Source organism: Gymnoscopelus microlampas (genome assembly GCF_963454915.1).
Source record: "Gymnoscopelus microlampas genome assembly, chromosome: 11".
Classification (NCBI taxonomy): Eukaryota; Metazoa; Chordata; class Actinopteri; order Myctophiformes; family Myctophidae; genus Gymnoscopelus; species Gymnoscopelus microlampas.
This window is the reverse complement of record NC_139948.1, coordinates 17,428,097-17,444,437: the sequence shown is the minus strand read 5'-3', so window position 1 is coordinate 17,444,437 and position 16,341 is coordinate 17,428,097. Positions and strand designations below refer to the sequence as shown.

Below are 16,341 nucleotides of genomic sequence, written 5' to 3'. Positions count from 1 at the left end.
AGGGCAGTCTACTGATCACTAAACCATCGTGTGAATTTACATTATGTGTCTTCTGTAGACCGTTCTGGCCCCAATCGCTGGGTGGGCGTTTTGCAGAAACCAAAATGTGGAAGAGCCAGTCAGCGTCTGTCAATCACAGGGCCCTGAGCGCATTCATTCTATATTCTTTCTTGAATATGTTTGTATTGGAAGCCAGAGCTTTTGGAGTTTTTTAATTGCTTTTTAATGATTTAATTACATTTCTATAACTTTAGAAAAAGATTTGTTTTCTTTGCAAATTTTTTTTTTTTTTAGAGGAGAATTGTGTCGGTGACTGCATTTCTTTGTTTAGAAAAGATGAAATAATCTTTAACTAAATGGTTCATGTCACAGAGATGTGGTTCATATAAATATGTATAAAATACATATCTATTTGTCTGATTTTATATTTGTTTCAATGAAACCTAAAGGCGTTAAGTTGTAAGTGATATTGTTTAGGTTAAAACTAAACATTTTGTTTTGTTTTTTGTTAAAAAGTTAAAGCTCTATATTCCAATAGTAATCATTGCTATGGTGTTTTTACAGTGACAGGGTTCTCCCTGTATCTCCGGCCCCACCAGAAAATAAATTTTCAGGTGAGATACAAATTTCATCCAACAGACGAGCACACACACACACACACACACACACACACAAATCACTGCACCCAAGCCCCCCAGAATTATTAGCATGTAAACTACAATCATGGTGTTTCTAAACAAAAAAAGTAATTGAGCTGCCATATTGGATAGTGCAGTGGTTCTCAACCCTTTTTATATCAAGGTCCATTATTTATTCGGCATTTAAGCCACGGACCATGCACCATTTGATGATATTTAACTCTCAGATCCAAAACTTAGAATATTTTGTTATCATTGGATACAATTTTGTCCATAATTCCATGCTGTATTGATGTTGGTACCATAGAAGAGATAACAGGAAAACGTTGATCAAAATAACAATTCCTTAATTAAGTGATGCAGATGTTTAACAGTAATTTAACTCTTGAGAGCGTAAAATGAAACCAAAAGGTCCATTTGGTTTCATTTTACACTCAAGCGTTAAAGATCTATAATGGTCCATTTGGTTACCAACTCTCCATCATTTAGCTGGGGACCACCTGGAACCCCCTCAAGGACCACCGGTTGAGAACCACTCGTGGATAGCTGCATATCCACAAATGTGAGTAATTTGTGTTATGTGCAGTCATGTTTAAAAACAAAGACGCTGGGTATCAAACTGGGTTAGACAGATATGTGTTTTGCCCCTTTGTCTTTCAGCAAAATACCCTTTACCAGTAAGCTGCTCAATTAAATCATTCAACTTTGGCTTGAAAGGGTCAAGGTCACAATTAAGGTCAACATCAAAATTACACAATAGGTCATCTCTCACAAGATATGGCTCCTTCACTCAATATGAGAAGTTCATTCTTTTAATCAAGTTGGCAAACATCTTTATGGTGTCCCTAAACAGATGTGTTTAGGGAAGAAAAAGAACAAAAATAATGTTGCCATGCCATTCTTTCCAGCATGAATTCCATCTCATTGAGCATTATAATGTACTAGTTACACATTCAAGCTGGGATTATTCCAAGTGGTTCAACATCATCATATGCTTTCACCTTTTAAAGAAAAGAAATGCCATAAATACATTACTGAATTTAACATCTTTATTAGACTTAATTTCCATAAAGCACAGTTACATTACAAAAATAGACTGCCAACAGACATTAAAGGCAACAGTTCAGACAAATTTGACCTCTAGCATACAGTGAGTCAGCTTTTTTCACTGGTTGACTTTCAAAAATACTGATTCACAACAAAACATCTTTGGCCCATAGAGCATCTTTTGATCAAGCAAAAAATATTTACAGGCATTTATTTAACCAATACAGTTTTGCTCACAGCCAAGTCCAAAACGACAGAGGAACATCACTGAATAATTACACAGAAATGCACAACATTGGCCGGGAACCTGATCACAGATTTGACCTGATGTGACATCTGTAACACAGTTGTAACCTGTACACACTCAATGACTGAGGATTCTGAGTGATCACAGTTGCTATGGATTCATGTGGGTTGAGACGTTCCTTGATCACTGCAATAAAACAGACCCAAGAACGCAAGACTCAGCAGTCACAAGTTAACCCCGCTACCTTTGCCACTGGGAAAAGATCATCTCTAAAAAAGGCCCTCTAAAACAGCGACGCAATCTTGGCACAAACTTGCATCTCTTGTTTAGTTGGTACCTTCCTGGTCCGTGTCACTAAACCAAGGAGCGTTTGACTGTGCCCCCCTCCTCCGAACTGGGGGAGGGCACAAATAATTACTGAAGGATGATGATTGCACTGGGAGGTTTGGCACCCTACAAGAGCTTTGCGTCATCTTTCCCCCTCAGTTCACAGGTATGGTATCGGCTGTGGCAGATTCGTTGGCTATGCGTGCATCCTTCCTCAGCTGGAGAGACACACAGCTTAGCCAACTGCGACTGGTCGGCATCTCCCCCACAATTTCCCACGTGTCAGTCTCTTCACAGTATCGCTCGATGGTATCATGATATCTAGATGAAAAGAGACCAACAGCAATGAGAGAAATGCCTGGTGTGTGGACAAGCAGACACCTTTCAGTGATGTTGTTAGGTTTTCAATGGAGTGAGTCCCGGGACTCACTGGTGGTCATTTGAATGAGTCCTAATAAAATATTGTTTATATTCATGTATGTTGATAATGTATCTGGAAAAACAAAAAGTAAAATCCTGAATCTGAATCATTTTGGGGGGAAAAAAAGTTTTCCCAAATAAGCACAGTGCCCACCGGGACAGTTGAACGGGGGGGGGGGGGAAGAAAAAAGGCCACTCTGCTTCCAAATTCCGCCGTTTTTTTTCTTTCTCACGCCGTTCGGTGAACCCCCCAAGGTTGGTGCCCTGTGCTGCGCTGCTTTTATCCGCCAGATTGGGACGTTCACGGCATATTTTGCACCATTACGGTGCGTTCATCATCGGTGACGAGTGCCTCTAACAGTACGTTTTAACAGCAGACGCCTCTCGGGCGATCGCCGGGCGACATCGTCCAAAAGATAAAGAAAATCCATCTTTCATCGCCCCCCCCGCCCACTTCGCCCTATCGCCAGTAGTTGCCGGCTCTCATAGACATATAATGCACTTCCGGAAAATACTATCCTGATCGCCCGCTGTTAAAACGCACCGTAACAGCCGCTGCTGGCTGCGTCCAGCGATGCGAAGCAACACTCACACAATCACGTGTAGCATGCGTCCCCTCCCCCTGCGCCTAATGGCTGTACATGGGGCCGACGCGTGCTTTAGCGTGATTGTGGCTTCAGGAAGTAAATTCCTAGCCTCGAGATACTTTTATTTTTCAGTTTTGATAAAAAATAAAAGCTTGGAAATTCCTGTCCCAGCTGTTGGTACGCAAAAGCGCCTTGCGTCGTCTGATGTGCCGCGCATTATTTATTTTGGGTGCGCATGCGCACCTGCACACCAGTTATGTGCACCCCTGGACATAAAGCGCATAATGACACTTTTTCTGGTTCTTTGGGTTTTTGGGTCTACAATTATGGTAATTGTTTGGACCGGGCCCTGTTGTGGCCGGCCCAGTTATGGCCCAGTTAGGGCCGGGCCTTCATTTTCAGGCCTGTTGAGAACTCTAATTAGAAGTGCTGAATTTGTTCATAACATAGCAAGATAAAGTTGTATGCGTCCCGTGGACACACATGGTTTGTTTGATGCATCCTTTCTTAAAAATGTGCATCAGAGACGCAGGACGCAGGGCTATGAGCATCACTGGGACCTTTATCCAGGCTTTCATGAAGCAGTGGGAGGTTCATGAAAGCGTGATCTTAAGCCTGAGTTAAATCAAGTATACAAAGTATAAGTCAAGTATTACCTGTCCCAGCCCTCCTCCCCTCCTAGTACGTATATCTTTCCATCCACCACAGCCACGCCAGGCCGGTAGCGTCGCTCTTTCATGGGGGCACACATGGTCCACTGATTGGTCTTGGGGTTGTAGCATTCCACCTTGTCCGTGTTCTCAGTCGAGGCATGCCAACCCCCTATAGATTAAAAAGGAAATAACATAATAAGGACTGTTAGTGGGCTCTATTATGTGCCGAAACTGCAGTAAAGTTGAAGTGCGTCTATTATGGAACAAACCGTCAAGAACAGATATGATACCTATAACGTAGATCTTTCCTTTCAGAGTACATGCAGCTGAACCAGAACGTGCAATCTGCATAGGAGCCACTTCTATCCACACACATGATTTAGGGTTGTACACCTGTGCTAGGTCTGTGCCATCACCATCCTCCAGAACAGCACCACCTAGGACCCAGGATAACACATAACGTTATTTATTGTCAATGGGAGAAGGATGAATATGCAATACCAAAGGCTTTGGACACTTTCAATTAAAAAGGTACAATCTACAAGTTTTCTGTATCTCCTGACAGAGAGAGAGACAACCATGTCCAAAGTATAATAAAGATAACGGTGCATGAGTGCATCTAGTGTTGAATACGATGGGAAATTTCTCAGTGGACAAGTACGGAGACCAAATCCGAGCACTGAATATGTTCTAGTTATATTTTATTAACATACCTGTACTCTACCATACAGGTTGACCAAAATTATGTTTTAATCATTAAGATAAGTCCCAGACTGTAGCTTTAACCATTATGCTTTACAAACATTACATAAAACCCATCAGGCTGAACCTGCATAACCCTGTTCCATACCAGTAACATAGAGTAGTCCATCTAATGAGACCACAGCAGGGCTGGTGACAGCCATTTTGACGGACTCCTTAAACTGCCAGGTGTTGGTATTTGGGTCATAGCACTCCACAGAGTCCAGACGAGAGCGGCCCTCCCAGCCACCCACTGCAAACACATAGCCATCCAGCATCACCAGGCCTATGGACCATGTAGGGTTGGAAAAGGAAAACACAACATAAAATCATCATTAGAACAGATGACATTGGCCGTATGTAACTTTGTTTTGGGTAACCAAGGCAACAACACGCTGCGTCCACACTGGCAAATACAAAAGCTGAACTTGAAACCAGCTCAACTTTTTTGTAGTTTTGTAGCTTTTGTAGCAGCTACAAATGTCACTGGCAAAAAAAGAAAAAGAATGGTAGCCTGTAGCTTTGTAGCTGCCAGTGTGAACGCAGCATTAGCGGTTATTCCAAAACAAATGTAACCACTTGAGGCCTATTTTGTACATTGTCAGAAGGCGAAAATGTGAAGCTTTGTAGATTGGCTATTTTCATCATTTTTTAAACGTTTTGAAAATAAAGATGCCAGGTTCAATGTAAATACCATAGCTTGACAGTCTTACCCAATTCAGAACGTGCCACATTCATGGGAGCCATCTCTAACCATGAATCACGGGAAGGGTCATAGCGCCACATCTCCCTACTGGCTGAACCATCAGGGAACTCTCCTCCGGCCAAATAGAGAGTAGAGCCTATGATAGGAGATGAGCAGAATTTAAAAATGTGTGATGCCAACATTGGTAAAGAAATAAACATTTTCAGAGCTCAAGATACATTGCCATTAAATAAGTCACTGTCGGGCAGAAACATTGTACGTCCATAGTTACTTTTCAAGAAATGGAAAAAATAGAACATGGATCCAATGTAATCATTAAGTTACAAATCCCACAGAGACTTAACCACGTTCACTTTTTTAAAATATAAAAAATAGCAGATCTACAAGCTCACAATGGTTTGCAAATTATGAGACACTTTGTGAGCTTGTAGATTGGCTATTTTCTCTACTGTTGTATGACGAAGTAGGGCCTACATTTATGAAAACGCTGAAATATGGAAATACAAGGTTTTTACCTGACAGCAACGATATGCGAAGCTCTATGTAAAAGGCTTTTATTCAACGCTAGGCTTTAATTTTATATTGGTCGAAATATTTACAATTCTCATGCAGCCAAAACTGAACTTAAATTTATTCTTTTGTCTAAATGAAAACTTACACTATGGGTCTGTAACTCTGAGAGTGTACAAATGGAACCAAATGGACCTGTAAGGGTCCATTTGGTTCCATTTGTACACTCAGAGTTAATCAAACAGTGTGGATTAGGGTCCCAGAGAGAACCCACTGTACACTCTCAAGAGTTACAGACCAGTAAAGGGTCTATTCGGACCGCTGAGAACCAGTGGTATAAGCCGATGGTACTTCTCACCTGACACTACCAGACCGTGTTTGCTTACAGCGAAGGGCAGACATGCAAGAGTCTTCCACTGGTTTGTCAGGGGATCAAAGCTCTCAACGCTGCGAAGCACCACCTTGTCATCCTCTCCACCCACCGTCACTATCACTTCAGCTGTCCCTGTTGCCGGGGCAACAAGGGGGGAGAGAAGGAGGAGGGACAGAGAGCAGAGTCAGTGAGTCAGAGTGGATTTAAGAGTTCAAAGAGAAACCAACTTTATTCAATAAAGGAACCATCTCACAAGCATGCCGGCCTTTGGATACAGCTTGGCTTTGTTCCCTTTTAACCACATGAACCCCATGTCCCTACTCTGGGTTGAGAGCTTTAAAATCAGCTATTTTCGGCAAATACATTTCATCTAGAGGGAAAAAAGGAGCGGACCAAGTGTAGACCCCTGGGGGACTGTCACACCCCAGGCCGGGTGAGGGTAGTAATTAACCCTAGTACGTTCAAGTACTATTAGACATGTTCAACAAGGATGGCAAAGCACGCAGAAGGGCAAGTGTAACAAGTTTTATTTCCCCCAAAGTGTACAAATGGAAAGTGGCAAAAACAAAGGAGACCAATTGTCTGCAACATAGAAAATAAAGAAACATTCAAAAACATATCACTTCAAATAATAATACTTGAATTGGTTTACATTTGGATTATTATAATGAAAATAAAATACAATAAATAATCTAATTAATTATATAATAATAATGATATATAATAATAAACAATGAATGCATTTAACCACAAAAATAACACACCTCCTTAGAGACTCCAAGCTGCACACCTCTCCCAGTAGACAGCAGACAACAGACTGCCAGAGAGTGAGCAGCTCAACCCTATATAGTTCCATGGCCCCTCCCACCAGAACGAACCAAATAATTAGGGGTATTTCTGATACTGTCACCAGTGTTCCCATAGACATATAAAGGTAGACGCCTCCTTCGGCTCTGAAGCATTCGTATCTCGGGCACGCTTCCTTGTTCCGCAGGGCTATCCCATATAAGGCTTGGGCAAGCTGGAAACTTCCGTGTGCGTCACAGAAGGGGGCGTTCGGTAGGCCAATCAAAGGCAGGTGGGGCCGGTCTTTTCTTAAGAGGCAGTCGCGCAGCAACTAGTCAGTTAGACACGCTGTGATTGGCCAGTAGTTAAAGCAATGTGATTGATCAGTAGTCAAACAGCCCTGCGGAGGAGCCTTGTATTGAGATACCAGTCGCTGCAATGAACTGCAGAGGCCAATGAGGTATCTAGGTTTCTATATCTATGAGTGTTCCTCTTCAACACCTCTTACAAAACCCTGTCCTCAGACACGATGGTTTGGCCCAAATTGGCATGATCATTGATTACAGGTGTGTCTCCTGACACCCTATAAATTGGCCTGAACCCCACCCTGACTCTTTTAGGATCCAGTGAAGAGCCATGGTGAGAGAGAGAGTGATGGTCTCTGTTTTTACACATAACCTACCAATTGTGCACCATTGGCAGGCCATGTGCAAAAACAGTGACAGTGTGTGGTCACACTGTCACAGGGACCCCGGGAACTAAGGCCCCTTTTCGACTGCAGCTTAAGCACGACAGCACACCGCACTGCCCCGCACCGCATCAAAATATCTACCGTTTCCATTGCACACGTATCCCCTCGCACAACCCCCCTTCCCCTCCCGGAGGGAATCAACGCCCCTTTCTTCAACACTGGGTCTCTGTAAAATGTATATACTACGGCAGCAGTGTTGCCATGTCCGCTTATTATAAGCGACATTAGGCTTCTTTTTCTGCAAAGTTGCTTGTAAATATTGGTAGTTACGGGTTGCGTTTTTTGGGGCTGGTTTCCAAATGTTGTTGATACCAGTGGTTCTTAAAACATTTTCATGTCAAGGACCCCCAAATGAATGTGTATTTGTCCGCAGACCCCCCCCCCCCCCGCCCCATCTGAAAATATTTTGTGAGATAGGGTTTAAGTGGTTTATACAGAGGGACAGAACATGAACACAGCACCAGGCACGCGCATGAGGCCAAGCAATAGAGTAATGTGTGAGCATGTGAAAGGTTATCAGAAAATGTGTATACATTTGAAAGTTATAGCTAAGACTATCAATAAAAACACAAAAATATAAATCAAAGCTTGAAATGGAAAATGCAATAATGAAATGATTGGTCTATGATAGCAAACACAACTAAAGAAAAGTGCATCAGACAATTTTTTATTACCAGATGTACTTTTGCACGGACAAACGTTTTTTCTCTGCACTGGCAATACCAACTAGAAAATATACCGTATATTGTCCACCATCAGTTGCAACATGCATACATGTGTGAGGTATAAAGTAAAATCCTCAGTGTTAATCTAACTCAGAGTTAAATCAACGCTAAGGATTTTATAGTGCAGGGTACCTGTGGATCTGCGGGGCCGTGCTCTGTGGCTGTAGAGCTCTCCACGCCGGTCCTGGAGCAGTAGATAGTCCTTGGCTTCAGAGATGAGCCTCTGGCAGCCCTGGTATTCTTTCACCACATCCAGAGACTCAATCACATCGTGGAGGTAGTAGGGGCTGATGAGAGGCAGGCGGATATGCTCTAGCACCTTTAACAACAAATAGGACAGAAATTGTTTGATAATTCAACTGGATAGTCCAACTGGATATTGGGTGAACAACATTAAACATTGCCTACAAATCTCTACATCTGCTGCAAGACAAAGTGAGGAGACGACTGCAGTATGTGCATGTACACCACCATTTAATACTGTACTTTTTGTACCCTAAACCTTAAGGTTGTATAAACATGACCATGTGTTGGGAGGTTGGGGTTATTCATTTATTAATTACATTCACAGCTGCCAGAGGCAAGCTGTCCCTGAGCCGTGCCCATAACTTATTTTTATTATTGGGCCCACTACTTGGGGCATTTTTTGTCACTGTATATTTTGAACATAAGTGAAACATGTCCTCTGCATTTTACCCATCCTATAATCACTCGGAGCAGTGAGCAGCCATTGTGCGGCGCTCGGGGAACTGTGGTGTGCAACAACGGTGGTGTGTAAACCTCCAGACTTATGGAGATCCAAATGACTGACAGCAATGGAGGGTTCCCTTACACTGCACCCCATAACACTTCCATGCACTCGTATAGGATATCCCTGCGATTAGCAACAGACACAACTATGGTCCGCACAAGGACATGATGTCCATATGAATCAAGTTGATTTAATGGCGGGTGACCCGATAGCCAAATGCCTGACAGCGAGTGAGTCCCCGGTTCCATGCTCAGCCGGCCGAACCAGATTTGCTGCATGTCACTACAGTGCTCTCTCTCTGTGTCTCCCGTCTCTCTACACCAGTTCTCAGCCTTTTCTGTATCATTCAGGGTCCACTTGAAAGTCTTAAAAGTGTTTGCAGGCCACCCATGTTTATTTTAATGATCAATCGATAATTGTGTTCCGGCTTATTTCAATGGAACCAAGGAACTATACCTTAAGTTCCTGTGTATTGGTATCACTATAAAAACGACTTTTTCAAGGTTTTAAAGAAAAAATACCATTACTTTTATTATTTTTACATCATTATTTTTTAATTCATGTTATATTATCAATAAAAACCGTAGTGTTTTGGCAATTATTTTGGGGCCCACTTGCAATATCCTCACAGCCGACAGGTTGGGAATCACTGCTCTACACTGTACCTATCAATAAAGGCTCAAAAAGCCCCCCCTCAAAAAAAAAGGTTGATGAGGAGTATGAGGAGCGCCAGGGCGATGGGCAATTTTCATAAATGAATATAGTCGTTTCTGTAGACTATGACAACCACCAACAGCATCCCTTTAAGCATGCCATAGCATTTGACTTCTCAATGGCCTCTTTAGAAAATGACTGACCTTTTCAAAGCTTGGCCTGCGGGTTGGACACTTGTCTAACCACAACATGGCAGCCTCGAACACCATCTCCTCCTTGGGCACATTGAGAAGGTCATTGGCAAGAATCTCTGTCAGTTTCTCCACACATAGTGAGAGGAACTCATCCTATGAGCAGAAAATTAAAGCAAGACAGTGAAAAATACAGACCACCTGATAGATACAACCCTGTTCCCTACTGCCTGAATAGAGATTTAACGGTATAAAGTAGCACCGTATCCACCACAATACCATGGTGTACGGTATTTCACTTTGTTAATTCCCCCCTTTTAATTAAATGTACTATAGCCATTGAAACAAAAAGGAGTATTTTGCTTTGAAGAAAAATATGAACTAGCTTGTTAAAATTCATCAAATCACTGACAAATGACTGAATGATTCCACACAGATGTTTGGGTCATTTGTGGTGGTGAAGTTTGGTAGTTTGATTAATACTAAAAGTAGGGCAACAGATAAGGGACAACTTCAGATATTTACATACTAGTATTTTGTTTTTGTGATGCAGATTCTTTTTTATAGATTTCATAGATAGCTTCTTGTGTGACAGCACTATAGCACTATGTTGTGTAAATTAATTTGATGATTTTTTTATGTAAATTACTTAACTCATTTAGACCTTAGGCCAATTTTAAAAACACCTTCTAAAGCACAGTTTTATGAAAAAATGTATATATAGGTTTTTTATAGCAAAATGTAAAATGACACAGATGCTTTCCCTTCCAGGATTAAATGGATTAAAAATGAAACATTCTGAAAAGGCTGCTGTACAGGTACACGTAGCATAATGGAATTGCAATCACAGTTAGAGGAAGTTGCTAGTTGTGCATACTACTGTAAACTATAGTACAATATTGGTCTGTAATTTACATTGTAAATGTCTAGCATTCAAAACAGGCTCTATTTGCAATGCTCTGGAACCCTTTCTACTATTAACTGTGAATTACAGTGTATATTGATTATATAATGTGTACAGAGCTTGGCTGAGTTTGCCAGGTAGAACCTGGAAGAAGATCCACCCCTGACATCACAGCCTGGAGCATGGGAAATGTGGAGGCAGGACGGATTTAGCTGGTCAAACACAGATTTCTAATATTATATAACCGATGTATTGTTTATGAGAATGCCAAATTATAACATCATTTTGGTACTGTGTTTTAATCTGTTGCCCCGTCTTTAATACACACCTTTAATATTTTATCAACTTAGGTGGGCCTGTGTCGTACTGTAACTCACAAATGCATAGGAGAAAAGACAAACACAGACAAACAACTTGGGAAATGCACAGATCCCTCAGTCTCTCACCTGCTGGTACACGATGCTGAAGTGCTCAAGCATGTAATCCATGCTGCGTTTCTCCAACATTTTACAGGAATGGGCCTCGGCAAAGCAGTGAATCCCGACACAGTTCATTTCATCCATCTGCCGCTCCATAAAATTACAGCAGGCCTCTCGAACAGCCATGATATCCAGCAGATTTGCTGCTGCTAGTAGGGCCTTGACCAAACAAAAACAAGTTTTATGAACACAGATGCAGATCAAAAATGGAGAAAATGTATATAAAGTTTATGGGTACAATAGTTAACCGAACTAATCAATTTAATTGATTGAAAAATAATAGATTGTAATACAATAGTGGATTTTCCAAAAATACTGGAGATAGCACAACGTGTCACAATGCGACGTGTTGTGAGCTTGTAGATATATAGCTAGTATAATCGCCAATAAGGTAATCAATAGTTGCAGACATATACTGTAAGGTTTATAATAATACATCACCTGCACATTAGCCTTGGAGATGACCACCACTGATGTGTAGGCATAGCTAACCAACATGCCAATCATCTGAGGTTCTACTCCATTGATGGCCACCCGCTCCTGTCTGGACTCCATCAAGTCAGTTGAAAACATTGCCTGTGTCAGGTTGAAAAGGAGACTGGTTGGCTCACTTGTGTGAGTGTTCCTTTTGTCAACAACTAATTGATTAGATATACCATGATATTCGGTTCATGTGAAAAAGCCAAGGCACAAGTTAATGACATATGAAAAAGGTAGTGCACGCACACCTGTGGCCCAGGTGCAAGACAAACAAAGTATCATAAAAAAGGAATAGTCTGCACACTGGTGATGCTGCAAAAAGCTCTGCTTTGTATTTATTGCGTTTGTCATATGTCCTGATGAAGGCATGAACAGGCAGAAACGTTGACGAACGCAATAAATACAAAGCAGAGCTTTTTGCAGCATCACCAGTGTGCAGACTCTATTCCTTTTTTACGAGTTCATGACATTCCTTAACAAAAAAACAAACAAAAGAAAAAACACAAAATTCTAAATTATTTTGAAATAGCCACTGCTACTTTTGAAAAAAGAAAAAAATATTCTTCCTGTCTATAATGCCATGCCAAAATGTCTGACTCTAGGATTAAAGTAGTTTAAAAAAAACAGGGCAATAAATGGAAACATGAACGGTTGAAGATCTGCGTTTTTACCTGAAAGTATGAGCTAAAGGAGGCCAGTACGATACGATGGCAGGAGAACTCCTGTCCCCCGCAACAGATGATCACATCGCAGAAAGCATTGTTGAGACGAAGACTGTTCAGGCCCTCCAGGACCTTGTTGGGATGCTTGGACTCAACAAACACAAAGTTGTCACTCTCCAGTGAGGACAGTGGTACACTGGTGCCATCCTCCTGGAGGGCAAAGGTCACATCCAAAGGGCAGGGGGGCAAACTGGCATTGACTGGAACAATTTCAGCCATGACTCCCGTTGCTAGACCAGCCTATTACGAAAGTAGGACAGGATGGAGTTAATGGCAGTGGTGGACAGTAACTTAAGTGCATTTACTTGAGTACTGTACTTAAGTACATTTTAGTTGTCTGTACTTTATTTATGAGTATGAGCATTTGCATTTTTGGATACTTATAACTTTCACTCCATTACATTTCTAAGTTAAATATTGTACCTTTGACTCACTGCAAAAATTACATTATGAATTAACCGCTTTCAGCAATGCATTGATATTAAAAATAAAATGTACATTGTAATTTGTACTTTTAAATATTTAATTGTAAAAACATGTACTTTTGAATACATAAAATATGTTTAAAAGCAAGTACTCCAGTACTTTAACTCAAGTACAAATTTGACTGAGCAGCCTCCACTTATATTTGACCTGGAGTACCAGGAGTATCTAGACTCAAGTACTGGAGTACTTTGTCCACCACTGGTTAATGGCCAGATAGTAGCTAATGTAATGAACATAAATACATGAGTGTGTGACTGCATCACATGCATGCAATCACATTATGAGGCAGCTCAACACAACAAAGCGGAAAACCGCTTTTAATGTCTTGTCGACTACATTTCAAAAGATGGCAGTGGTGGTGGGAAAAGTATTCACAAGTTTTACTTTAGTATCAATACTACAATGCAGAAATACTCTTTTACAAGTACAAGTCTGGTATTCAGAATTTACTTGAGTAAAAGTACAAAAGTATTTGCATCAAAATGTACAAAATGTAACTAGTAAAGTTGTCCAATGTAGTGGGGTAAAACTACAATATTTGTCTCTGAGATTAGTGGTAGTAGTGGAGTAGAATCCGTGTACCTTTCGGTCAGTTCATTTTCAAAATATTGAGCAGAACTAAAAGTATAGAAAATTGGAAATACTCCACTCCAGTAAAGTAAAAATGCCTCAAAATTGTACTTAAGTACAGTACTTGAGTTCACGTACTTAGTTACTTTTACAGCACTGAATCATGGCTTAAAATGGCTCAAACGTGCGAAAAACAACCAATGTATTCGTCTGTGACTAAATGTTGCTGACAAGGATTTTGTGGCTTGGTTAGCAGCACAGATGAAGAGCTTGGCGACAGCAGCAAGTAACTACTTTCACATGCTGAACGCTTGAGTCATGATGTTGTGATGCAAACAAACACAGACAAACACAGACAGATGTGAAGCATGTAAAGCAAAGGTAGATCATAATACCTGATGCACATCATAGCGTCAACTGGACACAGACGAGCCAAAACCTCACACTGTTTGCAGTCGGGATTCCCTCTTCTTAGGGTGTTTCGCCCAGGTGGGCGTGGTTATATGACTAACAGAAAATATGCCTTAACCCAGTGGTTCCCAAACTTTTTAGCTCAAGACCCAAAAGATTAATTTGATGTCTTCCCGGGACCCAAACTAGTGAAAATAGCAGATCTACAAGCTCACAACGCGTCACATCCTAACGTCTTTTTTGGGTCCCGACCCACTGTTTGGGAACCACTAAACTCAAAACCATGCCTGGGCCAAACACCTGGGAAAGAGAGAGTCCGGTTTGCAGTCAGAGTCGTGACTAAAAACGCCTTCTTCTCCCTTGTTTTTATAACCAGCTGTCATATGAAAGGCACGTGTCATTACCGCCGCTCTGTGTTTGGAGTGGGTAAAACAAAATGTTACTCTGGTGGAAAATGTACTCTTGTACTGTACAATTTTGAGGCACTTTTACTTAACTTGAGTATTTTTTTAATACTTAATACTTGCACTCCACTACATTTCAGAGGCAAATATTGTACTTTTTATTCAATTTTTTAACTTGTAACAGCATATAACTGTGGTATTGCTACTTTTACGTAAGTAAAACCTCAGAGTACTTCTATCCACCACTGAATATAAATTAATTTATATCATGTAGCAATGACAGTTTTATACAGTACTTGCACCTATTTTAATTTAATTTTGTTTTCATTCTAATGAGGACTTTGTTACTAAGATGCAGCTTCCTAAATATTTGTTGTTGTTGTTGTTGTTGTTGTTGTTGTTGTTGTTGTTGTTGTCCTGATGAGGCTTATCAAATAGGTAATTGATATCTGTTCTTTTACAAAAAGATATGAAACAACATTAGCCCTGGACACACACACGCTCGCACACACGCACGCGCACGCGCACGCGCACGCACACGCACACGCACACGCACACGCACACGCACACGCACACACACACACACACACACACACACACACACACACACACACACACACACTTATAGGCTATTATATGTAGATGGCTAGCCTCCTGCTGAGCCATAAAAATGTCACTGTCTGTAAATCCATTGTAGGCGATAGATGTATGTTCATATTTGCTGCTGATAGATATGATAATGAATGATCTCTAGTTGAGAGGTGTGCTGCATAATATATAGCTTATTGAGCTGGAAACCTCTTAATCCTACCTACCCATTATCTGTTTTTGTATGACCTGATGAAGGCCACTTGACTGGAAGCAAATACATTGAAAAGCTGTTGAACAACAGTCAAATTCTGTTTGTCTGAATGGACAGGCAGCATGCAGTTACAGTCACTCCATCAAACTCATCTAACACAGTGCGCCTAAATCAAGTTTTCCGCATGAACACACTGATGACTTGATTCACCAATTTGCAGCAAGAACACACTGTTGGCACACTGTCATCCTTTTGAATACTCACATTGTCTATTATATTCATAACAAAGCCTCTTCTGTACTCTCTCTGTCTCTCTCTCTCACACACAGTCACACACAGTCACGCACGCACGCGCGCGCGCGCGCGCGCGCACACACACACACACACACACACACACACACACACTCACACACACACACACACACACACACACACACACACACACACACACACACACACACACACACACACACACACACACACACACACACACACACACACACACACACACACACACACACACACACACACACACACACACACACACACACACACACACACACACACATATCAAAATGTATTAAAGTAACTCAATATAAATGTGGATACAAAGTTAAATGTTTTTATTGTTTATATTTTTACCTCTACCAGCAGAGTTGTTTGTGTATGTGTTTGACTCTATATTTACAGTCTATGGTTTGACTGTTATAATTTGAAAAGAGATAGCCAGATTTGCTTAAAACTTTAGTGGACATTTTTGGGTTTAAAAGATTAAATGTGAAAGTCACATTCAAGGTCAAGGAAAATAATTGTATAATCAATCATATCTCAGGAATGAAGACTTCGAAAGTTGATGTTTGATGTGTCTCTGTCTGTGAACAAAATAACTCAAGATCAGTAAGAGATTATTAACTTTTGGGTAGAAAAGGTCAAAGGTTAAGGTCACAATCAATGTCAAAGTCATAATCAAGAACAG

General features: G+C 41.0%; 1 protein-coding gene across 2 annotated transcripts; it reads right to left on the bottom strand.

The window, feature by feature from the left end:
- Positions 1–1,684: 1,684 nt before the first annotated feature.
- LOC311055018 (kelch-like protein 24) lies at positions 1,685–14,214 on the bottom strand. Of its 2 annotated transcripts, none has more exons than XM_084071086.1 (12): positions 14,144–14,214; positions 12,642–12,932; positions 11,932–12,066; positions 11,458–11,649; positions 10,120–10,263; positions 8,644–8,830; positions 6,235–6,381; positions 5,374–5,502; positions 4,770–4,946; positions 4,210–4,356; positions 3,923–4,088; positions 1,685–2,580 (listed from the first exon to the last, which is right to left on the bottom strand). In XM_084071086.1, exons 2-12 carry the CDS (start codon positions 12,909–12,911, stop codon positions 2,415–2,417), a joined length of 1,860 nt encoding a protein of 619 aa, XP_083927212.1. In that variant the 5' UTR covers positions 12,912–12,932; positions 14,144–14,214; the 3' UTR covers positions 1,685–2,414. The 2 variants fall into 2 exon arrangements, with proteins under 2 accessions (XP_083927212.1, XP_083927213.1); XM_084071087.1 differs by having other exon boundaries at positions 10,120–10,191.
- Positions 14,215–16,341: the final 2,127 nt, after the last annotated feature.

What these genes read in the sequence shown, in the direction of transcription:
- LOC311055018 (XM_084071086.1), bottom strand. Translation starts at nt 12,911, where the DNA reads ATGGCTGAAATTGTTCCAGTCAATGCCAGTTTGCCCCCCTGCCCTTTG. An exon ending in CCTTTAGCTCATACTTTCAG is followed by an intron (nt 12,067 to 12,641) that starts GTAAAAACGCAG and finishes AACCTGACACAG; the next exon opens with GCAATGTTTTCAACTGACTT. An exon ending in ACACGGTCTGGTAGTGTCAG is followed by an intron (nt 5,503 to 6,234) that starts GTGAGAAGTACC and finishes CTCCTATCATAG; the next exon opens with GCTCTACTCTCTATTTGGCC.